The 27,317-nt window shown below is 36.4% G+C and overlaps 1 protein-coding gene across 1 annotated transcript; it reads left to right on the top strand.

Moving 5' to 3' along the window:
* The first annotated feature begins 1,093 nt into the window (after nt 1-1,093).
* Nucleotides 1,094-26,692, top strand: LOC121327359 (vertebrate ancient opsin-like). The gene is made up of 4 exons (XM_041271333.1): nt 1,094-1,460; nt 5,625-5,953; nt 18,136-18,369; nt 26,438-26,692. The coding sequence occupies exons 1-4, from the start codon at nt 1,094-1,096 to the stop codon at nt 26,690-26,692; spliced, it is 1,185 nt and encodes a 394-aa protein (XP_041127267.1).
* Nucleotides 26,693-27,317: the final 625 nt, after the last annotated feature.

The following is a 27,317-nucleotide window of genomic DNA, read 5'->3' as shown; positions in this document are numbered from 1 at the left end:
ACAAAGTGCATTTTAAATACATAGCAGCCAGTAAAATATTCTATTGTGCGGGTAGTACAGTGATTTATAGACAACCTTTAATGCTGAGTTTTGTTTTGTTTGTTTCTTTGCTTAAAATACTACTGTAGTTTATTAAAAATATATATGTCAACAAATTATAGACTCTCTCCTAATTACTTAGAAAAGGTGTTTTAACAAACTTGCACAATTCCACGTCTCTTAACTTTAGCCAACCACTAGCATCCACTATTAATGCATTAATTAAAGATGCAAGTGTTTACACTTTACGCTCAGAAGTAGATCACTGTATTATATATAGGCTCTCAGTTTAGCTATGCTTTCAGGTCTTTGGTCAGCAGTCATGAAACAGTTATTGGAGGACCTGTGTAATACGCTTTATTCAATCATACACACACTTTTACTGCTTAGGTATACTACACACCAATAAACAAAGAAAAATATGTGTATATATATATATATATATATATATATATATATATATATATATATATATATATACACACACACACACACACACACACACACACACACACACACACACACACACTAAACCTCTTCGTGTCCTGCAGTGTGAATACCTTTAGAAAATTATTTAAAAATGTTTTTGTTTTTTTTCTGACCTTCTAAATGTCAAATGCTATTAACAGTCGTGAGAAGTTTACTGCTAATGCTCCCCAATTTGTGTCCTCTTGACAGAGATTTTACTCTCAGGTCATTTTCTCCAATCAAGATGTTCTCTCTGTTCCCTTCTGTACGCGCCAGCTTGAGCAGGGGCAGTATAAAAACAGAGAAGTTTGCCTAACTGATTCAGCCGCCACACGGTGGAGCACAGCCAAGTGAATACTTGTGCAGCCAGGTACCTCTTAAGAAACCTGATTTCTGCAAAGAAGAAAACTTTATTTCTACTTTTTTTGGTATCTGAAAATCCAACAAACTATCTTGTTTTACCAGAAACGATTACCAAAGTTAACAAAATTAATTGACTGTAAAATCTCACAAAAACAAAACAAAAACACAGCCACATAACTTAAAAAAACAAACAAACACGTTTTCTCAACATAGACACGCTGACATGATTGTGTCCAACCTTAGCCACAGTTGCACTAAGGCTAACAGCGCTTGGTGTGTAAGCAGTAGTGATGGGCACTTGGAGGCTGCGGCGAACCGTACTCTGAGTTCTACTGGACATCTCATAGTAGCTGTGTATCTGGGTTTTATCGGCACCTTTGGGTTTTCAAACAACTTACTGGTTCTTGTGCTGTTCTGCCGCTTCAAAGTGCTGCGGTCACCCATAAACCTGCTGCTGATAAATATTTCAGTCAGCGACATGCTTGTCTGTATGGTGGGGACTCCTTTTAGTTTTGCGGCCAGCACGCAGGGACGCTGGCTAATAGGAAAAACGGGATGCGTCTGGTATGGATTTATAAATTCTTGTTTAGGTGAGTTTCACAATCTATATACTTTTCTTTTTTAAATACATACTAATACGAGTGGTATAGCTTATTTTTTGTGGTATATGCTTTTATTATATATATATATATATATATATATATATATATATATATATATATATATATATATATATATCTGTGTGTTTATATATATATATATAATCTGTTGTTTATTTAATAAAATGTTAAATTGCATGAAAATGGTCACATATAATATTATATATATATATATATATATATATATATATATATAATATATATATATATATTATATATATATTACCACTTTATTTTTTTCCTTTGTTTGCGTAGTCAGCAACGGGAAGTAGTCGTTGTTTAAATCCACAAATTTAGGGAACGTTTGATTGCATGATTACTACAACTAAATGCTTTATCGAAATAATGTTAATATCTTAACGAGCAGTGCTTCTTGCGACTTTCTTTTCTTTGCATGGGAATTTAAAAGCAAATCTGTGTTAATTGTCATTAATTTATCAGAGGTTAATTTGCACTTGGAAAAGGAGGGTTAATTAACTAAACAGTATATAACTTACCTTGAAACATAAATTTAACAGACTGCGGCTGACGGTACACAGAGATAGTGTACAGGACAAGAGTTAATTTCTTACTGACAACCTAGGTAATTCAATATTTGTAGTTATGAAAATATTTGAGCCTTTTTACTTGTGGTTATGAAGGAGATTTATTCACTTATTTGTAACCTTATGGAACGTTTGTTGTATTGTTAAAATGATATACCACTATTTGCACAAAGTGTAATGTTGCTACCAAGAAATTATCAATGCAAATTAATTCTGCATAAGTACATTAAATGACAGCTGACTTGTACTGTAGATGTTATTTTAATTATACAACTGAAATCTTGGTATTGAAAACGGCAAATTAGATATAACAATAAAGTTTCCTTAGGTGATTGCGGATTTGCAATGCATCCTTGGCTTTTAACACCTGTGTCTTATCCACACAAGAAGGAAGAACAGGCATCAAGGACACACAGATCCACTAGGAATGTGATCGAGATCATTGACATGGATTTTGCCTAAACGTATTTAATGTTGTCTTATAATTCTGTAAGTGTACGGCGGCTACTTCTAATCATGTTGAGTTTATTTATGGCAGACACTAGTGAAGGTAACAGAAAAAATGCATGATTAGAAGATTTGCCATACAATTAATTATAAACAAATTAGGTATTGGGTTGGGGAGTTCTATCATAATTTTAAAAGCTTAATAAATATATAATGAATTGTTACATACTTGTATAATAACTAACAACTACAAACACAAATGGTTCATTTATACTAAAATACAGACAAAAGTAGATTGATGTCAACATAAGAAAATAAATTCAAACCAGTATACATAGATGGCTGATGGCATTTTTTTCTTCTTCTTTTCAACCAAAAGATGATTGCAAAATGCACATTTAGAGTTGTATGAAGTAAGCTGTGACAAAATATCCCCCCGAAAGAGGGTACATGACTTGTGGGGTTTCATTTTTATATATTTATAATTTTTTAAATCCGTGCTGTCCGATTTTTACCCACACGCCAGATAATCGTAAATCAGCATTTTAATGTGAAGTGTTTTAAATAAATGTACATTGTGCATGAGAAAACGTACAATCTTAAATGAAGTTTACAATTTACACTCAGCATAGATATTCCCATTATTTTTCCTTTCTATTTGGCCACCTCCCTGTATGCTAGTAGTTTCCATAACATTGAATTAGGCTTCAATTCATTTTCATTTTGATTAACAAGTTCCCCTTATCTAGTCGTTGAGACAGGAAGTGATGTAGGTGACCTGTGACAATCAGGCTTTTTACCGACAAATGTGTTCATTAACGACCTCATCGACTAAGTTTGAAAGCATTAACGGATTGATTTCATTATCACATTTTGTTTGAAAATCACTTGCTACTAAAGCTCTCATTACTATACCACGAGTTCAATACAATAACACTGGTTTCTGAAAATCCTGCCCATAACTGCTCCATTACACAAGCTGCGTGTCTTAATGTCTCTGCTTACTATGATCTGTGCACACTTGGTCATACATTTACATATAATACATACATTCTTTGAAATATTAAAGAATGATAATATGTTCCCAGGGTAAACATCATTGCCATTGAAACATGAATTATGTGAGGATATTATGTGTCACCCCTTCGTTTTTTTTAGTGCAATTATAAATCTACTTGCTCCCAATTTTTTTTAGAAACTTTATATAGAAATGTATATAGTGGAGTTTTATTTATTGTGTGTCATGTTGCTTTTTCTTTTTTGTACAGTTACATATTTGTCTGGTAAACGTAAAGCTGCTATCAGTAACAATCTTAGTCCAGGCATGTTATGGTGACAAAAACTATACAATTCATTGACAATGCCTGTTGACATTTGTGGCAAAGTGATGAGTGACTACAGGTGAGTTCAGAGCAGAGCAGATTAATCAAGCAGACAATCACTTTCAGGTGCAAGGGTGTTTTATTAATAAATAACAATGTCCAGAGCATGAAGGCAAACACCAGTAAATAATAAATGCTGGAGTGATACAGCGGCGTGCGTCACTCGTAATTGTAATCCCTGGGTTTGACCCGCTACCAAAAGTCCAGGTTTTACACACACCCACACTAAACACAAAACACAAGACAGTGAAGTGATATCACATGCTACTGGTGCAATTTATAGTTCTCTGTGAAATGCTGGGGTGAAAGTGATGTCCGGGTTGATGCTGGCTTTTGCTACAACTCTGGACCGTGTTACTGGTAATCTGTAGAGACAAACAATAGCTACAGCCGACACTAACAAACACAAAACAAACACTCGTGGTTTTTCAGCACAATGCGGTTTTCCTTCAGGTCAAAGCCAATCATTTACAAAGGAATAGACTACTTTACTATGCCCCTATTTTATACCCTCCCCCATGACCCCTTGGTTAACGAGCGCATTCGCTTCTCCAATCCGCGGATGCCACGCAGTTTCCCATTCAGGTCATTGAGCTTGGGTACCGTAGCTCAGTCCCTTTTCTAGCTGGCCGACTTCCACATACCTACGGGAATAAAGTGTCGTGTCTTTTAGTCCAGGGTATTCTGCTCCCTTTATCTAGTACCTTCTCAGGTTGGGAGAGAGATCTAACACCAAGCATCATTCGATCTCTGTCACAGCATTATGTGTTTAATTTTATTTATTTGATAACTGAAATGTTCCATAGCTCTCACAGAGAAGCGTGGTTGTGCAGTCTTGTCTCTGTGATGTCTAAACCAATGTCAGTTGCCTCTTACCAACGATACCCATTCACTTGACAGTTTTTTAACAGAAGAAAATCATTTTAATATGACTCCTAAGAGTGAGATAGATGTTCTTTCATTCTCCCATTTATTTCTGCATTTCAGTCCCTGAGGAAAAAACCCTAGTTTTTTAAAAAATGAGATTCATACTGCAGGTTTGATTCTTTCTAATTACCCTACAAACCCATTATTAACAACCCCAGAGAGACTCCTAGCAATGTCTTGCTGTCTCGTAGAATCCAGTGAGATATCAGTATCCTGAACCATTGGGAAATAAACTTTTACTCAGCTTAAGAAACAAAAAATGGCCATAATTGCCAATTGTTTGCTGACATTTATATGGAGTTTTAAGGAGGATCTAGTAAACAAGATAAACTGACAACACCCCGGAGCTCACTTGTCTAAGCTCTTTGAAAATATATGCTTACCGAACAGGCAGTGTTGTGTTCTGGGCTGTCCTTATGGATTTTGACTCCTGGTAGTCAGAAATTAGGTTAAAAACTACAAGTTATATTGGTGCTGTGACTGAGATTCTCAGATTGACAGCTGTCGGAAACTACATCCTCTTTTTACCCAGTTTCCATTTCTTTCCTCTTTGACCTCTCTAAGAGACTGTCAGCACATACTCCCACTATATCCAACTGAATTTGAACCCCTGACCAAAATTACAGTTCTCCTTTTTCATTTATTCCTTTTTTCTTTCCTTTCACAACATGTGAAGTGGCTTATTTAGGATATATTGTACTGTTGATATTTTTTTAAAATAAATAACATGTTTTTACATACAGCACACAGGTCATGTTGTTCCCATGGTAACAGTTGATTCTTTCTATTTCCAGGTACCGTGTCTCTGATTTCCCTGGCTGTGCTTTCCTATGAGCGCTACTGTACAATGATGGGCACAACAGAGGCAGATGCCACAAACTACAATAAAATAGCCATTGGCATTTTGCTTTCTTGGAGCTATTCTTTACTATGGACTTTACCTCCACTGTTTGGATGGAGTAGCTATGGACCTGAGGGTCCTGGAACAACATGCTCGGTAAACTGGTACGCCAAGGATGCAAACAACATCTCTTATATCGTGTGCCTCTTTATCTTCTGTCTTGTGATACCGTTTTTGGTCATATGCTACTGTTATGGAAAGTTGCTGTATGCAATCAAGCAGGTAAGTTCAATTAAGTCTATTTTATATAAAGTTAATTCCAATAGGATCTTAAGAACACACATTTAGATCTACATTTGCTATGCATGTAGATACTTATCTGCCAATAGAATAGCTTCATAGTTTCAAATGGTGGTTTGAATGGTTGCTTTTCCCCTTCTCTTTATTTGTGCACCTTCTTGGGGGGTCACTGGTGTGCTTTAGTAAATGTGCTGTTTTTCAGAAGTTATTTCAACGGTTATATAAAGACCCCAAGGAAATGTGCTGATGACCTTAGCCTCCGACTCAAAAGGTGTTTATGAATTATACATTAAGGGGGATGGGGGAGGAGTTAGAAACGGCAAGAGGGCATAGAAACGAAACAAACAAATAAATAAATAAATAAAATAAATTCACAGCACAAACACTCACCCAATTACCTAATTACCTTCCCACAGAGCCCCATTCCACATGTGTGCACACTGTGTGGCAGATGGGTCCATGAGACTTGGCTGCATAATTGTTTCTTTCTTTTCTGTTTCTCCTCCTTCAGCCATAAAACATTAGCACCATTCTTTTGTTATTGGTTCTTTCAGCTGCTATCTTTATTCAGTGCATGCTTAATTGCGTATAATATTATTAAGAATATGTTCTGCAATTGTGTTTTCTATGTATAGACTGCAAAAATGTTTCATAAATGTGCACAAATATGCCGAGCTTGCAAAAGTATATGTTTTAGTAGAACCTGAAAAAAAAAATCAGCGGTAATCTAAAGCAAAAATGGCAGCCCACAATAACTCGGAACGCTCATATATATATTCCATATATCAAATCATACATTTGTAAGTGAGACTACAAGTCAAGGATACAAACATTTGGCTGAAGAAGGCTATGGACCTGATTCAGTTGACTTATAGCTGGGAAATGCTTTTTTTGCTTTGTTTTGGAAAATGAATCGGATGTGAACAGTCACGCTCGCCAGTTCCGTTGGCTTATCCTATTCTAAATGCACACAGTATACTAATACAAACTTATAAAAACATCAGGAAAAGGGTACTCCAGTTTTTCAAAGTGAGTATTAGTGCTGAACCAGACAGCAGTTTGGAAATCTGACTACCTGTACAGAGATTAAAAGATTATATACCCAAATACAAGTATCCACAATGATAAAACACACATTAATATTGTGTTTTTATTGTTTCTTGTACTGTTTGACGTGTTGCTATTACAAGCTGTATTACAAATTTAAAAAATAAGAAGCTTCAAATGTCAGCTTTTTTAAAAATCTGTCACGTTATTTCTAAATTTAAGTAGTTCTTATAGCAATGAATCAAATACTGCATTTTATATGTTTGATAAGTCTCTGTGAAGGTATTCACCTGAGGTCAAGAGCTGTTCTTCAGTTCAAATTGCCTGCCATGGATATACCAAACATAGGTTAGAACAAGTGTCTTTATAGAAGTAAGAACCAGTGCCATCTAGTGATCTTTTGATCAAGTTTCCTTGTGTTTTGCTGGCAACATACTGATGTGCACTAGATGGCGCTGGTGCTTTATAATATAATGACACTTTAATCTGAATTACTTACAGTATGTCTAGGGCAGGCAACTAGAACTGAAGAGCAGCTCTTGTCCCATGTCCTCAATGATCCATCATATAACACAGAGTATATCAGTAAGTACAGATATCCATTAATGTACACTACAGTATAGTCATCTAAGAAATGATTCCAGTGAAGAAAATTGCTTCTTGGAAAATAACTCAGAGAAAGTTAAGGAAGTGCTTTTTGAAAGTTTACTGCTGTGTAATGAGTGTGTGTATACTCCAGTAATGAACACAAATAAACTTTATTTTTTAAGTTTAAACCACCAAATGTTTTGCACTTGTGAGAGACAAACTAATCATTGACCCTCAGAGGTGATGAAACACAAAGCAGAAAAAATATATATTTCTAACAGTGGACTGGAATTCAGATCTACTGTATGTGAACGGGAATTTAAGTAAGTGGTCTGCCACCAGAATTTAAAACTGCAGATATTTTTGCAGGCTTGACATCCCATAACGCGAGACACTTCCAGTATACAATACACTCCATGATCGCCTAGCAACTGTAGAACTGCGAATGGCTATTTCACATGGACATGGCAGTCAGGTTATTGAGCTGTGCAAGCACCTTCAGTATACAGGTACAGGTGTTATTTGCTTATTGTTGTTTTCGTTCATGGGCTCAGTCTTCCCATATCCCTTGTGACATGTTGTTCAACATATATTTTTCAGGTGAGAAACTCTTTTTAGTTCAGGAATGCCAGGCTAGTCTACTGATGCAGTCTCTACTGCTTGTGTAGGTCCATGTTAAGGGTTATTCTATCTTGTTATTATTATATTGATCTCAATGTGAAGTAAAAATGTTTCCGATGTTCTTCATATGAGAACTGCCCAATATTTTTTTTGAACCCCTTATGTGGTCCATTAACATGTGGTCCAATAACATTTCTGTTCATGGTGCTTAGCCAGGCTTAAGGTATAAAATGGGCAATTTAGTGGAGATGCAATTCAATAACAGTACATGTTCAATAACAATACAGTTTTCTGTGCATCTAATGAACTATTGATTTTGCAGTGCTCTTTAAATGTTTCTCTCTCGTCTGAGACAGTTTTGAGGTAACAGTAGTTCATTTAATCTATAGACTAGAATAATACAACATATCAACATTATTGATCTATGTATGTGGTTTAGTGGATTACTTTGAAAACCAATGACAGAAGGACCTGCAAGTTCTTCTTTTGCTTGAAATGATTGTTAAAAAAAAAAAAAATCAGATCAAATGCTTAAGTGTTTATAGAAAAAAAAGAAAAGTCCGTTCTTCCCAAACTAAGGACACATTTTGTCTCATTACATTTTAACAAGGTGGTTTTTATGATGGATTGCAAAATTACAGGGCTTGTAAACTGTGTTTCCATAGGCTCCCTTTAGCAAGCTTGCCACATTTTTGAGTCATTGGTTAAAGATGCAACAAAGACTTTATCACTATGTACCAGCAAAGAAAATCAATGTATAGTTCATTACACAACAATGCTCTCCCATTGTTTTCTGTTATTACTCTCCAACAAAACAACAAATAAATAATGGATGAGAAATTACACTAATTCATGAGACCTGCTCTAAAAATGCATCGCAGGGACCCTTGGGCCCTGCTTTCAAAAACATAACTCTTTCAGTGGACTACCATGTATTTCCAACCAATTAAGGTAAAAAAAAAATAGCTTTTAAAAGTTGTAGTACAGTAGCGATAACGGCATTGCTGTGGTGTGTTCCTCCGCAATAATGAAACTCCTTAGTTTAATTTATTATGTTTAATAAATCGATGCAGGTAGTTTGGTCCACTCAGGAGCACCTCAGCATCTAAGAAATAATTACATTAATGAATAACAAATACATGTAAATGATACTTGCAGTACTACACTCACTATTGAACTGAAATGTAACTGTGTGAAAGTACAGTTCATTCTCATCAGTACAAACTCTGACAACTGAAAAGCCCTCTATCCAATCTGTTAACAAGGCCCTTGCGTCTAAACTGTAGTATATATAATTCAAATTCTCTTTGCACAGATTTCCTGACAATTCTAAACGGGTACAATAGCAGTGGATTTGTATAAGAGGAAGTACTCTGCTTTTAGCCAGGGGACTATTAATATGTTGTAATGGGAAATGTAAATGTTTTCATCTTCAGTTCACAGGGTTCATCTTGGTGCGCTGCAAACTTCCAGCTGTATCCTGTGTTAATTCTTACTCAGTTGTTTCCTTCAGAGATTTAGATGCCGCTAGTTTTTGCAACTATTTCTTTTAAAATACACCACAATTACTATACATAGTGTTTCATTTTCAAACGAAGTTCATTAAAGAGTTCATTGAAGTTCAGTAAAGAGTAAACTTGAATTTCACCATATCGCTGCGAAACATAAATGTTAGTAATGTTTTTATGAATGTATATATACTGTATTATATACAGTATGTACATACAGCAAGTGATGTAAGAATTGTATTATTCATTTATAAAGAGCCTTTGGAATTGTGAGAATGAATAGTATAGAAACAATACATGTCTTTTACACTGTAAATTGAACTGTATCTTGCACAGTGTAGTATCATTAGTAAACCCGAGCACATTAATAGCAATGTCAACATAATGCATTTAGAACAAACATTGCACTTGTTCATTAGAATCTCCCTGGGTCCATGCAGAACAATGCAGTCAATCAAGCTAGGACAGCTAGGGTCAAGGCAGGCAGTTAGTTGAGGAATACAGTAAAATCAGCAGTCCCTGTGTCTTTTATTTGAGTGCACTGGTCACAATAGGGTCCAGTTCTCATAAAACAATACATAATACCAGGATTTAATATAAACACAAGATTTTCATTCACTCTATTCACAATCTCCAGCTTGTGTTGAATGTGTATTATTTAGTTAGTGTGGATATTTGAGATACCATTCTACATGATGAAAATGTATATAACGGTGACCTATTTTTACCTGCAATACATTGTGTATATCCATGTGTATGATTCTTTTAAATGATAAGACATCTTAAAAAAAGAAGTAGCATTGCATGATTAAGAATGTTCTTTAAAGTTGCTTATTCCAAACGCATAACGTGAAGGTTGTATACATTTCTTCCTTGCTTTAGTTGGTTTAGATCATAATTGATTTTGCTGAATAATTAAGAATGGAAATGAACTGGATGGGGTGTTATGCATAATTTCATTTCAGTAGAGAAGGCATAACAAGTCAGCCAGTAGAGAACGAGCGGAGAGAGTGAGAGGGAATATAAGGAGACACAAGGGATAGGTGACAGGAAGGGACAGTATGATGATAGGTAAGAGCAAGGGCAAAAAATTGGATGCAAGCTAGGATAGGTAGCCAGTGGAGAGTGAGAAGCAGAGGGGTAGCAGGAAAAGCAGAATATAGAAATCACATTTTAGAAGCTAAGAGGGATTTAGTCTTTGTTGTTTCTTCATAGATTCCCATTGTCAATACATGACACTGTATTTTTCCCTAGTTGGTCATGGGATCATTTACTTGATATTATCAGAACTGGTGACATGAGAACATACTGTACTTCAAACTGTGTTGTGTACCCATGATACTTGAAATATTTTAACATACATTTGTTCGTAGTGCAACTAACAAAAATACAAAAAGTTAACATTGAATTTAGTGACCAGAGAACCAATAAACTCAGCTTTGCATTTTAAAAATAAATAAATTAGAACACAAGATTACATGTCCAAGCATGCTAATTATAGGCCTTTGTCTACTGCCAAATTGCGTTGATACAGGGTCTGTAGCCTATATCGTTAGGTTACTTACCGTAACCCTGGTTCCCTGAAAGAGAAGACGACCACCAAATCATTACTTATGGGATATGCCTGCCTATTGGTAGGTATTCACTGAGCTCTCTATATCAGAGCTGCCAATAGGCCCCTTCCTTCTTAGGCATCAGAAAATACCTTAATCAGAACCCCTCTCTGTAGGAGGTGGGGTCTACGAGACGAATGGCTCGCTTGCACAGCAAGACAGCCACTTCCTTCTGAAGTACCGAGACCTGGAGAGAGTCTGTCAAGAAAGTATTCATGACTCTTCAGGAGGGAGGAGGTCCCAGGTGGAACTGAAGTGCGTAACTGTTGTGCATGGTGGCGAGCACCCAGGTGTCCACGGTGCAAGCGCACCAGTAGTGCAGCTGGTGTGCAAATTTTGATTCACCTAATCAGTGACCACACTAATAGATTTTATAATAATGATTGCATGGATCAAATGCAAAGCCCAATACATTTCACTTTAATATTCATTGGAACTAGGTAACATACATATTTATTAAAGGAATGTTATTGCCTGTTAAAATTTAAATTATTCACCTATTTCATTTAGGGATTTCCTAATAAATATGAAAATGTCACTTTCCTTTCTTATTTGAATGACTTGTTTTTGTGCTATTCCAACTGATTCACTCATTTCATCTGCTGAGAAATATAGCACCGGCAAGATGCATAAAACATTGCTTCATTATCTTATATGCGTTCAGTTTTATTTAAAATAGAAAAAGACTTCTGCTGCATGTTAACAAACATTGACGCAAATAAGTGTGATCTCTGTAGAAAATGTCCCCTTTTCAGTTATGGTTATAAAACACTTTATAATTATAAATTTGCTTTCTGGGATTTGCATACTTTTGAGAGCCACTATATATATATATATATATATATATATATATATATATATATATATATATATATATATATATATATTTGATGGATGTAGAGTAACACAATAGTTTGCAGAAAGTTATTACATTTTCTAACTAACAATATATTAGAAGTGAAGTAGAAACAGATGTAGAACATGCAAGAAGACAAGCAACTTAAGTCTAACATGAGTAGAAAAAAAAAAACAATCCTATTGGAACCAGAAATTATAAAGACATCTGAATTTTTCTGACAGCATTAAGTGAAGCGTGTGCAGCTCCTGCTGAGGTAGCCCTTTCCTGATGACACAGTATTCAGTGTATAGTGATGCTTTCTGCCCAGTACTCCGGGAGAACAGGTATAGGACCAATCATCAATCACGTTTAGTCATGTTGCTGCAAGATCAGTGATGAAAACACCATAAAATGAATGAAATATCTGAAGAAAAAAGCTACAAGGACTAAAGGCTATAGGTTGTCTGATGTTATTATTATTTTTAGAATTGTAATGTCAGAAATATATATATATATATATATATATATATATATATATATATATATATATATATATATGTGTGTGTGTGTGTGTGTGTGTGTGTGTGTGTGTGTGTGTGTGTGTGTGGTTTGAAGATTGCATTGACAACATTAGTGTTATTCCTGTTCTAATAATAAATAATGAAGATGTCAGTCCTCATGTGCTGTCATTCCTTTTTAGTAACTACAATTAATCAAAAAATAAATAAAATTGACTGGTCTGTTCTGCAGAAGCTCATGAGGCATTCCTGTCAGTGAGAGTGCTATATCTTTCAAATGTCACATTATTGATTATTAAACTCTTACTATGTGAAATTAATCGTAGGAGCTGTGTTAATGTAAGTTTGTAATCGACTAAAACCTATATTTCAGGAAGGAAAAACAGGCAAACACTGAAAAGTAGCTTGTGCGAGTTAAAGCTTCATTTTTGATCTATGAGTCATCATTTTTCCATTTAAACTAATTTAACGTATTCCTAAAGAAAACACAAAAATTAAACAGCAAAAATTAAGTTAAACTTAAAAATACTGATACCCATAAATGTAAATAAATCAGGAATAGCAATAAACACTCTTTTGACTCAGTAGACACCATTACGCCCTCTTAATTGGCAATGCAATGGCTCTGATTCAATAGGAACAATGGGTCAGTAACCTACCACTGCAGAGAGGAATTATAAAGTAATTTGCCTGAAAATTCATGATAGTTAATCTGTTATACCGCCAGACAAAAACAAATAGGCCTATACTGTAACCACTATGATGTCTGGCACTGCTATTCTGCACATTTGAATCAACAGGACAGCCAGTACAATAAAGAATTATGGCTGTGTGTTGGTCCAGCATCAATTTGGAAAGGAAGTTAGAAGGTTTATTGTTACGAAAGGGAACATTCAAGCCTGTGAACATAAGTCTCAACAATGGGTCAGCTGGGACATTGTGGGGTGCAAAAGCAGATCAAGAAAGAACTACACTCCTCTGCAGTCAATTTTAGATGTTCACATTCAATGGGAGGCACTTCTTATTTACACATAAATCATCTGTGAACCTTCATACCCTGTATTCATTGTTTTCACATATGCTTTTTTCCATTTTTTAGCTCATTAGAAGACACGTCACATTGAACAGTTTGTTTTGCATTTAGATTGCATTTATTGATTTATTTATTTTTAACTTTTTTCTTAATATGCTGTGATAGTTAGACTAGTTTTATAGGCAGTGACATATATGCACATGTTTCGTGAAGGATTGAGTACAACAGTGCCCGTTGTTTCACTGTCACTTTGATTAAATTAATGCTGACACTCTGCTTAATGCCAAATTATTTCCCTCACTTTAAATGCCAGAGTATCAACAGCTGTGGCACTTGCAGTTAAGAGACCTCTATGCCAGAACACTCAATAGCCTGTGTGCCTTGCAGGCATCAAGAAAGTCTCCACAGTAACGTCTACCCTCGGTGAGAAAAGATGTTTGCAAATCTCAAGTATTAAATTGCATTAAAATAAATCTCTCATTCGGAATCTAAATATGATTTATGAAACAGCTTTATTGGGAAACTTGTTTAAGCGTTTCAAACTCAGTAAAGATTAATTGTGTGTTTAACACAGCAGTCTGTCAGCTCGACTTCAGGTTGAATCATTGGCATGATTTAAACAAATCTATGTGATATCAGTTCATCTGCTGCTATTTGTTGCTGTCCCCTTAGCTGCTTATCAATAGTCTAAGTATCTTAGGTCAAGTGTGCTGCAATGAATTGAACAGATTTTAAATTTATCAGAATTTAACAGTAGAACGTTTGTTTACATACATTTCTTAATATCAGTGAGACAGGTAGTTAAGGTATTTGCAGATGTGGAATCACCTGGTTTCAGAGATAGACGCAGTTGTGTGCCATCGACATAGCAGTGAAAGTTTACCCATGTCTACAGACAACATCGCCAAGTGGGAGTATACACAGGGAAAACAAGAATGGTCCAAGAACAGAGCCCTGTGGGATGCCATATTGAACATACTGTAACCTATTGTAACCTATTTGAAAGATATGATTTAAACCAAGCTAGTTCTACACAATTCTCAAGGCGGTCAGTTAAAATCAGATGGTTGATGGTGTTGAATTCTGTGCTTAGGTCTAGAGGGATGAAGACAGAGGTAAGGCCTGAATCAGAAGGTAACAGCACATCATTTACCACTTTGATAAGGGCCGTTTCCGTACTGTGACCAGGACGGAAGCCTGACTGAAATTTCTTGTATGTATTATGGGCTGCAAAAATGAGTTTAGTTGATTGGCCACCACTCTCTCTAATACTTTTGATAAAAAGGGGAGATTAGGAATGGGCCTAAAATTATAAAGAACTCTTGGATCCAAAGTAAGTTTATTAAGCAACCTTAAATGAATCAGGAATGATGCCAGATGAAAGGGAGTTATTAATGATATTTAAATAGAAAAATCAATACTAGATAGTATTTCTTTCAGTAGTTTAGTAGGAGTTGGGTCCAATGAACTAGTAGATTTTGCCTTACTAACTAGATTAGTTAAATCTAGTTGGCTCAATAAAGAAAAGGAATCAAAAATGTGTTTTGGTGTAGCAAGACTCAAGGAAGTAGTAGTGTCAGTATTTGAATTTGAGCCATCTGATTTGGCCATAATATTTGATATCTAGTTTGTTATATCAGTAGTTTTATTATGAAAGTTATTCATAATGTCATCACCCTTTTGCTGTTAATAAGGTTTTCGTGGAAGGCTCTTTTTGCTGGTTTGTAAATTAAGCGTTGTGGAAGGGTGGGGAAATTCACTGGACACAACACAGGAGATTAAAGGTTTAAAAACCCTGCAGGGGTGTACTTTATTAGTTTCACCACAATGTGGCACTGGGCTGCAATACCAACGATGGTAAAGGAGTTTACTGGGTGCACACACACACACACATACACACACACACACACACACACAAGTGCGTCAAAATAATATCCCAAACAAAAGGCGAAAGCAAAAAGGAAAATAAAACACAATAACAAAACTACAAATAAAAGGTACTCGCTATGGCTCGGATCTTCAGCCTATGCTCTGCTATACAGTACTTGTGGGGTTGCCCAAGGTTTACCCACTAAGTACTCACCTACCCTTTGGGGCCATCGATAGTAATAATTCAGATAGAAATCTCTGTTAAAGCTGTCTTCCTCAGCTTGGCTTGCCTGTCTGTTCTCTTATCTCCAGATGCTGGTGGTTTGTTGTTGTTTGGAGTTGTAGCGGTACTAAATTTTGGATGTGAATACCATGAGTAATAACTAGATCAAGTTTGTGCTTATGGGTGTGAATGGAACCAGATACATGCTAAGTAAAGCCCACAAACTCAATAAATCATTTCCAGCTGTTCTTTTGTCTTTCTTTTTTGTAATGCTTTCCAGGGTGCTGTAACTGCAGTTCCTGCTTTCTGGTATACAACCATAATTATAAAACGGCAGGACCAGGTGCTGCACTGTGATTGCTCAATCGTGTGTGTTAAAACCCTTGAATATTTTTCAATGCATCACAATAGATCATAAAGAAATATAACCTGCCATCACACAAAGGATCTGATAATGTAAGTCACCCTTGCTGCTGCTCTCTTTCAAAACTCCCAAAATTAATCTGACACGTGTACCAGTATGGAGTGTACCCAGGTAATACTATAAGAATTCATATAGAAAAAAAAGTTTACTCAATCCACCTTAAATAGATAAACATGGGTTAAAACAACTTGATTGCTGTATTATATTCACACACAACTTTAAAATGAAATGATGCATCAAAACATGAATCCAATATCACACCTTAAGAAGCAATAGCCAAGGCTTTTTTATTTTCATTTGAAAAACTTCTTTCTTGTACCATATAGTTTTTCTGCAGTTTAAGTTTTTCAGACAGTATTTTTCTTTGAATCGAATGGAGCCCATTTATCCTACCACCACACTATAGTTTAAAGTTTCAGCTGAGGCTCTAATGCTAATCTGAAGAAAAATGAGAAGGGATTTACCAGAGGGTCTTGAAAAACAAGCAATATTATATATACTATATATATGTGTGTGTGTGTGTGTGTATAAGGAAAAGGAAAACTGATGTTTCTAAAAGAAAAGGGTAAGGTAAAAAGAAGAGTGAAAATACTTTTACAGCTAACATTTTACAACTGGCACAGCTAAAGCTTCAAAGTGTAACAAAAAAAGAAAAAGCTGTTGTATCAGTAAAAACCTTTAGCTGGCTGAATTGAGCCAGTGATTGTGAGATGCAAGCGGTTCTCTGTTTGATAATCTTTCTAACTGGGATACCGATACACATGTCATACTGCATTATGTGTTTTGGCAATGACTTCAAAAGTTTACCCAGTTTGAAATGTAAACTCTTGATTAACAACAACATGCCTTGCTCTGTTTGGTGTCAGTTGTACTCACAATTCTCAACGCTTCACTTTGGTTTTGTAGTTTTTCTGGTGTGTTTCTCGTTATATTCTTCATTAGTCAAGGGTTTGGGGAGCTTTCTTTCTCACATGTGATCTTGCCTTTTGTACGTTATTTTAGTATTGCTTGTTGTCCACTTTTACTGTCATCGAATTTGATGGTTTTGTCAGATACTGTCTATATAATTATTCCTAAAATTACTGTTTTATGTAAGAGTGGTGACAGGTAGACAGCAGACAAGTCTTGTTTATTGTAGTTTCTATCTGTATAATAAGTTTTATTTATTGTATTTTCTATTTTGCAGGAGTAGAAAACCTCTTGTCACTCAAGGGATATTGTGAAACTACAATGATTTTAAATTAGATTCACTGGAAGTTATGTCACAGAGGTTATGGCATTTGCACAATTAGGTTCAATTAAGCAATGTTTGGTTGGAACAACTCAATTTAAGTAATAATGTACGTGTGCATGTATTTTACAGATGAGTTGATGATAGACTGGTGTGGGACAAGGCAGCAGATCCTTAAAATATGCAACAGTTGTAATTAAAAAAATAAAAACAATTAGAAAGACTTTTATTAAGAGAAAATTGTACAATTCAGGGACCAGCATATAGTGATGGATTTATCCATTGGTTGTTGTTTGGTTTGTCTCGAGAGGGTTTGTCTCAGTAGTCAAGGGGTCCTCAATCACTTGAACTTTTAGCGGACAGTCAATCAAAAGGCTAGCCTGGCAGCTGTGGTGGAATGAATAGGGGATTTGAAGCTACTTGCTCTTTAAAATGAAAGAATAGCCAATGTAAATCCATTTGGTTTTGCATGTTTGTTTATGCAGTGGTATATCCATCTATGCCTGGAAACTGGATTTAACAATGCCACTGAATGGGAAAACAACATTTGTTGTAATGTGCATGTTTTGATTGAAATCAACCCCTGGGAAATTACTGTGTAAAGCTTAAAGGCATCTACATACATTTTCCTTTTCCTTTTCTCTTTTAAAGGTGAGTGGTGTTAATGCAGGTATGGCAAGAACACGAGAGCAGCGGGTCCTCCTCATGGTGGTTACCATGGTGATCTGCTTCCTGCTGTGCTGGCTGCCCTATGGGATAGTCGCTCTTCTGGCCACATTTGGGAAGCCTGGTCTCATTACACCAGAGGCCAGCATCATCCCATCACTGCTTGCAAAGACTAGCACAGTTGTCAACCCTATCATATACATATTTATGAACAAACAGGTAAGTGTTTCTTATTAGTCTGTTGTGGTATGAAATAAGACAACCAAGTAACTGACCCTGCTTTTATTGTTGTGCTACATGAACGAGGTTTTTATTCTAACTTGCGCATCCTTTTGTGAACCAGTGATAATATTATATATCTCTCCTTTTTTAAGAAACTTTTAATATGCCTGTGGCAGAGCAAAGCGCTGCCCTTTTTAAATTGGCAGGGATGGGGTTAATTTCCCCTACCTGCCTGGGTTTATTATGTTCAAGTGGCTGGGGTTGATTAGGTTAATTAACGATCAATCAGCGCCCAGCCACCTGACATAAAAGGAGGCCTCTGCTTCTCATTTGGAGGAGGGAGCTGAGGAAGCAGGTTGGTTTTGTTTGGTTGTGATTTTTCAATTTTCTAAATCCAGTGAAGGCATTGCCCAGCCTGGAAACCTTTATTTTGTACATTTTGCTTTTTGTCTTTCTTTTTGTTTCAATTCCTTTGTTTTGGCCCTTGTGCCCTTTTATTTTTGTATCTATTTATAATAAAAGTATTTTTTGAACTGCAGTCTGTCTCTGGGCCTCTATCCACTCGCCAGCCTGCCACAATGCCTTACCTTTTTATTGCTTTTTAAATCTTTCTTATCTCTTCCAACATCACATCCTGTGGTGATCCTCCCCTGGTGAGCCAGTGACTCTTGCCACCCTACCTTGATCCTCGCCTCAGAGGGTAGCTCCCTGCCAAGCCAAACAATATTACGTTCTGTTTAATCACACAGACAACGCTTCTGCCTGATGAATTACTTACTTTGTGAGTAGAATGCCCACTACTGAAACATTATTTTGTTACAACTTCCTGTTCATAGTACAACCAAGAAGTATCATATACGGCAGGGAGTCCAGGAGCACGGGACAAGGGACCCCACTCACTGGCGCTGAACTGGTTCGCAGGGGTGCTGGTCGGGGCTATGGTGGCGGTGAGCTCCTCTCCTCCTCCTCCTTCACTTTAGCTGGCGGCAGCACACCTCTTGTTGTGGTGCAGGCCACATCACTTTCTGCAGCGGCTGCTCTAGCTCTGACACGGGCAACTCCGGTTCCAGTGTGGGCAACCCCAGCTCTTGCCTCCATTGCTGGTTGCTCTCTTGGTGCTTGTGGTTTGCTTCTTGCTGCACCGCAATATCCTGATTCAAAGCTTGTAGCATTTCTTCCATTTTTATTTGAGTTATGTCAGCGTGGTGAGTTATGGCCAACCCCATTATGATGAAAGCACAGACAAAAACATGGTCCTCATTCTCCGGAGGCTGGATTGCCGCCGACCAAGGCAGCGGCCAGTTAGGCATGAAGGCAGAAGGTGCTAAGAATCACTGGGTTAAGACTGTAGGCTGCCACAGAACACTGACCCTGGCCACGTACAACTACAGATCTCTTTCAGGTGAAGCAAGACTTCAGGATTTGGAAGAAAAACTTGAACGGATCAAGTGGGACATTGTAGGACTAAGCGAAGTACAGTGAAAAGATGAAGGACTACTAGAACTCAAGAGTGGGCATCTTCTCTTCTACCGAGCCACTACAGATGGACAAAAAGGAGGTGTTGGATTCATTGTTCACAAGAGAATCAAGAATAATGTAGTAGAAACTGACAGCACGTCAGAGAGATCCACAAGACTGATAGTGAAAGTTTCAAGGAAGTATGAACTTCAGGTCATCCAGGTATATGCACCAACAACAAGCTATACGGATGAAGAAGTCGATGATTTGTTTATTTAAGTACAAGAGCCACGATAAGTTCATCATCGGTGACTTGAACGCCAAAATAGGAACCCAGCAAGAAGAAGAGAATTCAGTCTGCAAATTTGGACATGCAACAGGAACGAGAGGGGAGACAGACAAGTCGAATTTCCAGAGAACAAGAACTTGACAAAAATACTGTTGCATATTTTTACAGATTTGTATTAAGCAAAGGAAAGTGCCAAATGACTGGAACGCATCAGTGATACTTTACATGAGAGAGGAGATGAAGAAGTCAATTGCAATGCGTGTTTTCTGCAAATATAATTTCAAATGTCCCTCCGAACATTAGCAGGAAGACATTTTCCGGCTGTATGACCGTTGACTGTGTGATGTCATCCGAGGTAGTAGAATCTCGCCGTACACTGTGTAAGTACAGCAATAGATGTATTCGTGCGAACAATTTTAAAAGATTTAAATCAAGTTCAGCTATGTCTAAATGTTGTATTACGGCAGGTTGTTCTAATATAGCCAATGACGGTATAAGCCTCTTCAAATTTCCACCTGGCGAGAAACTTCGGGTAGAATGGGTTAGGCAAGTAAGGCGAACTTGCTATAATTTTACAAGTCCAGTACTTTGTAGTGCACATTTAACAGAGGATTGTTTTGACAAATCAGCTGGCTCTAACGACATAATTTGGAATTAATGTGCAGCACAAATAGAAACTTCAAAAGGATGCAGTATCCATGGTATTTTAAAAAAAAAATCTCACCACATCCTGCACATCGAGTCCGATCTGATCAACTACCACCTGACAGGAACAATACAAGCACACCTGTGCAATTATTTATTGAACCAGCAACAAGACTGTGGCCAATGCGGGCCTAATGACTGCACACCCAAACGTACTGCTGTGCTCAAACTTCAAAGAATATCCTGTAGAAGAATTAAGCCTTCTGTGCATAACATTCATTGACTCTATTATTATTATTATTATTATTATTATTATTATTATTTTTTAACAACCTCTGTCAACCTCCCACCTCTTCCTGCCAGGTTCTAATTAATTTCTGTTATATATAGAAAATGATTATTATAAGATAAACACCCATCTTCTGTTATCCAAAAGGTATTTTGTTCGTTAATATTAACAAGGTCGCTCATTATAGAGAGGATCTTGGCTGTTAAATTGCTGACCATCAATTCATCAGCCAACACCAATGAGTCATCTTTAACACTGCCTGTACCACAAGCAGGTGAGAACAAGGTTACAAATCGATTCACTCTATATGTAATGTTACAGTTTATACTTTAAATGATTTTATAACATGTCGTTCCAATTCAGATATGTCAATATAGCAAACTCTTATAAACTGCAATTCTATTTTACTTCATTGAGATACACAGAAGGCAAGAGGTTAATTTGTAATTAGCAGCAAATACATCTTGAATATTAAAACTTTTTTAGGTTTCTTATTTATTGAAATACTTTAGTTTTTTCTTACTATAACCAATCCTAGTTCGATTGCTTCTGGCATACTAACTGTGATCCATAGATTCTGCCATTCTGCTCTCGCTGGATCAGAATGTTTTGAGACTCTTGAGTCCAATTAAAAAAGATGCTTTTGCCTGATAAGGGAGGCTTGGATCTTTCAGCAGGCCTGCCTGACCTTCAGTGCAATGAACTTCTCCACAGAGGCCTGACACAGATCTGCTAATAATATTTTCTACTGGTTTTATATTCTATAAAACACATTAAAGTCATTACAATATTTGTTGCAGTTTCACAAATATTCAATTTGTATCCCAATGATCAGCCTGCTTCCAGTAGCTGTGACAGTCTTGGGTCAGTTTCTGTTCTCAGTGAGTCAGTTTCTGCTCACAGGTGGTGTGGGTGACAGTCTTTAAAAGCCTGATAAGCGCAAAAGCTTAAATCTTTTTAGCTGGGCTCCCATCCCATCAAGGATCTAATGACTTATAGCACAAAGTCTGCTCTCATCTGTCCTTACTTTGATGCTGAATTAAATTAAGTATCTACTATCACCCCTCTATCAGTCTGTCCGATCTGCTCTCTTGCCTAGCGTGACTGAAACTCACTGACATGGATACACAGTCTCAACTAATGGCAGCTATTATTGTGATAGCAAATGGCGCTCTGTAATCTATGTCATAACTGAGGTTAGTGCTTGTGGGGCTCTGCTAACAAATCAATTAATCACGATAAGCACATTTGAGTGTGTGATATGCAGGTGTTTTCCATTTTTTTCTCCAACCCTTGTATTATATTATGATGTTCTTCTGTCCCTTGCTTCTTATTTTATTTAACTTGGAGTTTCCTTTTTGTATTGAATCAACTTTAAACTGCCTTGCTTTACACAGTTAGTGAAACGTCACAAATGAGGCTTTATCCAGGCATCGAAGAGACATTATCCTGTATGTCATGTTCAGTCTTCAATTCCTCCCAGCCCATACTATGGAAATTTAGAGTTGAGGCGAGTTGAAGACTAAAAATGCTGTACAGATACAAGTAGCACTATCCTGTTCGAAGACCCGCTGCAACAGAACAAAGCAGGCCAGGCCATTGGAAAGAAAAAGAGATGGGTAAGTAAGGAGGACATTTTGAATTTACAGAGGACAGATGTGTCCTTGTGTTAATGTGTCTGTTTTTATTACACGTACAATGAAATCATTTAAAACTGCCACACAGGAAAGTCTATTATAAATGTAATTAACTCTAGGAAAGGAAAACAAAGTTAAATTTCATTCCTGGAGAACTTTTTATAGTTACTGACTATTCTAACAAACAGGGTGGACGTTTTCTTGCACTGGCTTTTAAACTTCCCTTCATACAATTCTCCTTTTTTCTATGATACGTTCTGCTCCTTTCTGTGATTCTGTGATCTCCCTTTATTATCTGATGTTGTAATGGATTGGTAGCTCTTTGAATATCGCTGGATAATTTTTGTGTAATTTTTTTCTGTTCCATTTGAAAAGTTAATAAACAAATGTTCAAAAATGAATGGGTGTGTGTACATCTCTTTGAACATGTATTTCTTGACCATGCCAGAAATCCTCAGTAATGGTAATTGATTCTCCAAAGTAAATGTGCTGTAGAGTTGTCCATGGGTCAGGCCATGGTATAATACCACAACAGTGTAAATAATGCACCTTTTTTTTTTCAAAGCTATTTGTGTTTTTTTTTTGTGACAGGAAAACACACTCTGATTGTTATCTGTTATAACGAATATATTCCTGGAACTCCACTCCAATCAGTGGAAATTTAATTTAGGGAAATACTGTAGATGCTGTGTTTTACTGGTAGCTCAAAACTTGTCATTTGTAATGACATGGCCAAATTCACACAAAGGCCAGAATTGTCATGGTATTGTATTACATATTTAAAGATATGTTTCTAATACAATAGATTTTGTTTTAAATAATCAGTATAGGTGAGGTGAATAAATCTAAATACTGGTAAAAGTTACAGTGAGAAATGTAAAAAAAAAAAAAAAAAAAAAGACTGTTATTACATTATTGTACTGCATATCCCTGAGCAACTGCAGTCTTTGAAAAAATGTAGCATACTGTAAGTATACCTAACACATCAAAAGTATACTAAGTACACTACATTTTCTTAAGGGAAGTCAAAGCAGCTCATTTTCAATGAGAGCAATGCAGTATCATTTGAAACAGGTCGATTCGCCCTGTTATTCTAAGTAGATGCAGAGCTTGAACTAAGGAATCTCTCAACTCAGTAAAACATATTTTCTTTTCTATCCACTGTACTTGTAATATAAACTGAATGTTCTTGGAACCTTCAAGGAGCACTGTGGCTATTTCAATCATGAGCATGGCCGAAGAGAGCGTAGGACAATAATGAAGATAAACCTGTTTCCAACTGTACAGGAGACTTAAGAACAAGATAAGTGAAAAAAAAAAAATAATGACAGACTATTTGTAGTGGAAATATCTAGGATAGTGTTCTTATCACTTTATAATGTTGGCAATCCATTCATCCATAACATTCCCATTGGGGGCACCTTTTCTAGTTACTTGAAGCACGAAATTACCTATTTTTGAAAAGGAATTAATAAAGAAATTACAGCGATTGTAGGATTTAGACACTATTAGAATTAGCCTAGTAGTGTGTGAAATGTATTGGCATATTAATAATGACTCTCCAGAAGGTACAAGAGTAGGAAGAATGTTAGAAAACATGAGTTAGAATTGCATTAATTAATACATATTAACTAAGGTGTAGGATTTAATGTGTTGCTGGTAGTGTTTACTGAAATATGGCTTATGCTTCCCACTGTGGCCACACAATTTATGGCAATCAGAATCTAAATTTTACATTACCAGAGGTAATGTAACCTGACAGCCTGGCTACAGTAGGTGGAACGTGATTCTGGGGTATTGCTACAGCTACACAGCTGTTCAGTTTTATACATAAATAGTCCAAATGTGTTACTAAAAACTCTTCTAGAACACTTTCCAGTACTCTAACCTAAGGCACGCTTCCCAGCACTTACTGATGGAAATATTCTTCGTTAACTAAATGTTTTCCTTTGGAATAATGAAGCATATTTAACAAAATATACAGTAGTTATACCTATATTGTGATTCTTTTTCTTCTACAGAGATGTCTTCCTTCATTTTTTTTTTTATTTTATTTTAAATAATTTAGTTGTCTGGTTTTCTCCCCAGTTTTGAATGCTCAATTATTATTTTTCTATCACTGCTGCAACCCCCTAGTGAATTGGTAAATGGAGTCTGAAACAAACCTCCTCCAAAACGTGTTCCTGCCAATCCTTCATTTTTCCCATTGCGGATCCACACCGAAGCCACCAGACCTATGGTACTGGAGGACAACGCAGATCTGAATGGCTCCACTGCAGACCTGCGGGCACCCTATCAGCCAGAGCGGTCGCTGGTGTGCTGCAAACTGTGGATTGCCCAATCCACCTAAGCCCTCCCTACCCAGGCGGTGGTTGGCCAATTGTGCACCACCATCTAGAAACCCCATGTCAAGACACAGCCTGGATTTGAACCTGCGATCTCCAGGCTATAGTGCGCACCTTGCGCTCCACAAGGAGCGCCTTTACTGGATGCGTCACTCGGGATGTGGCATGTCGTCCTTCTAGTAAAAAACAGGTTAGAGCAATAACAGGCTGAAACAATACTGATTTTAATAGTATGTACTGTAACTGAGGCATTTATGAGAAACATAATTACATTGTAACGTGTCAAAGCTTTATACTAGTATCATTGAAATATAATTGTAAAGATATTCCTTGCAATTGCTTACCAAAAACTTTAACCACAGTGGATGTTTTATAAACGGATCATTAAACAAAATCAGATGTGGTGCTTCCCTTTAGCTACTGCACTTGATCTGTATAGAGAAACTAGTCCTTGTGTAAACAGACCAAGAAGTGATTTTCTGTTGCAGACAAATTTCTACTATAGCAAAAACTGCTGTGCCCTCATAAAATTACTGCTATTACATTTTTTTTTTTTTTTTCCATTTTACAATGGTATAAAAACCCTTATTTCTGTTTCCTATTTTCCAACAAATAATCAAATCAAATAATCTAACATACAACAGAATATTAGGAAAAATATATAAATGTCTGAAGCAAAGTAAAAAAATAAAAAAAAATTAAAAAAAAGTTACCATAACATCTTACATGTTTGTTTTATAAAGGGTCTGATACTAATCTCATGATATTTCAGTGACCAGCGAGCACAAGACTGGGTTGTAAAAAGGCTCATAAAACATAGGAAAGTTGAATAAAGCATTGTGAAAGCATGGTAAGCCCAGAGAGGTATGAGAAAGGATATTTAAAAATATGAAAAGCATGGTAAACTGTAGTAAATGCATAGAGTAACCATGGCAAAAGCATGAGAAAACTGCTAAATTACTGTGGTAATTGTTGTGTGGTAAACTTGATGATCTCTTGGTTGTAACTTGCAATCCTATTCATGAATTCTTCATGTTTTAGTTCTACAGGTGCTTTTCAAACTTTTTAATTGAATAACAGGCTTTCAGACCTTCAGTTTGCCTTCTGTATTTAATAATCTAAAAAAAGGGAAGGATTTTAAAGCTGGGCCATATAGTATGCCCATACTTTAATGCCAGTATACTTTCTAACACAGTCATTTCAAAATGTTTTGTCCATTTTATTTTTCTGTCAAAAACAAATAGAATGAATTTGTATTACACTATGTTTTTTGTCAAAAAATCCATGGCAAAAGCATGAGAAAACTGCTAATTTACTGTAGTAAATGTTGCATGGTAAACGTCATAATCGTTGCCTCTCAGTTGTAACTTGCAATCCTATTCATGAATTCTTCATGTTTTAGTTCTACAGGTGCTTTCAAACTTTTGTGAGATGCCCAAATCCTTCGTTCACCTCGAGCTTCAGGAGTACCTCCAAGATGACCAAACCGGGTCGTAAAAGCAGAAAGGCAGAGACCAACAATGTTGCCATCGCAGTGGCTTCTATGGGTCAGCCATCTACCTTTTTTCAGAACCGGACAAACCGCAATGGTGAACAGGGATCGTCTTTCGAGAGGTCAAAGCCTGTAGTGTCACTTGTTGCTCATTATAACGGCTGACATGCAGTAGAAGGAACATTGAACAAAATGATTGTCAATTTCCCTGTCTGAAAACAGACAAAAAGACACAACAGTTGTCTGAACAGACTATTTATTGTTACAAAGGGACTTTGCAGTTCAATACAGAGTCTGAAGAAGTAGCAATTGATTATACAACTTGTTCCTATGAGTTTTTTATTGAATAACAGGCTTTCAAACCTTCAGTTTGCCTTCTGTGTTTAATAATCTAAAAAAAGGGAAGGATTTTAAAGCTGGGCCATATAGTATGCCCATACTTTAATGCCAGTATACTTTCCAACACAATCATTTCAAAATGTTTTATCCATTTTATTTTTCTGTCAAAAACAAATAGAATGAATTTGTATTACACTATGTTTTTTGTCAAAAAATCCATGGCAAAAGCATGAGAAAACTGCTAATTTACTGTAGTAAATGTTGCATGGTAAACGTCATAATCGTTGCCTCTCAGTTGTAACTTGCAATCCTATTCAAGAATTCTTCATGTTTTAGTTCTACAGGTGCTTTCAAACTTTTGTGAGATGCCCAAATCTTTCGTTCAACTCGAACTCAGGAGTACCTCCAAGATGGCCAAACAGGGTCAAAAAAGTTATACGGCATTGTGCTA

This window comes from Polyodon spathula, chromosome 14 (genome assembly GCF_017654505.1).
Source record: "Polyodon spathula isolate WHYD16114869_AA chromosome 14, ASM1765450v1, whole genome shotgun sequence".
NCBI lineage: Eukaryota > Metazoa > Chordata > Actinopteri > Acipenseriformes > Polyodontidae > Polyodon > Polyodon spathula.
This window is presented reverse-complemented; position numbering and strand designations above follow the sequence as displayed.

Coding starts and splice junctions, on each gene's coding strand:
- LOC121327359 (XM_041271333.1), top strand. CDS start 1,094: ATGATTGTGTCCAACCTTAGCCACAGTTGCACTAAGGCTAACAGCGCT. Junction 1,461..5,624: donor ATTTATAAATTCTTGTTTAG/GTGAGTTTCACA, acceptor TTCTATTTCCAG/GTACCGTGTCTCTGATTTCC. Junction 5,954..18,135: donor TGCTGTATGCAATCAAGCAG/GTAAGTTCAATT, acceptor TCTCTTTTAAAG/GTGAGTGGTGTTAATGCAGG.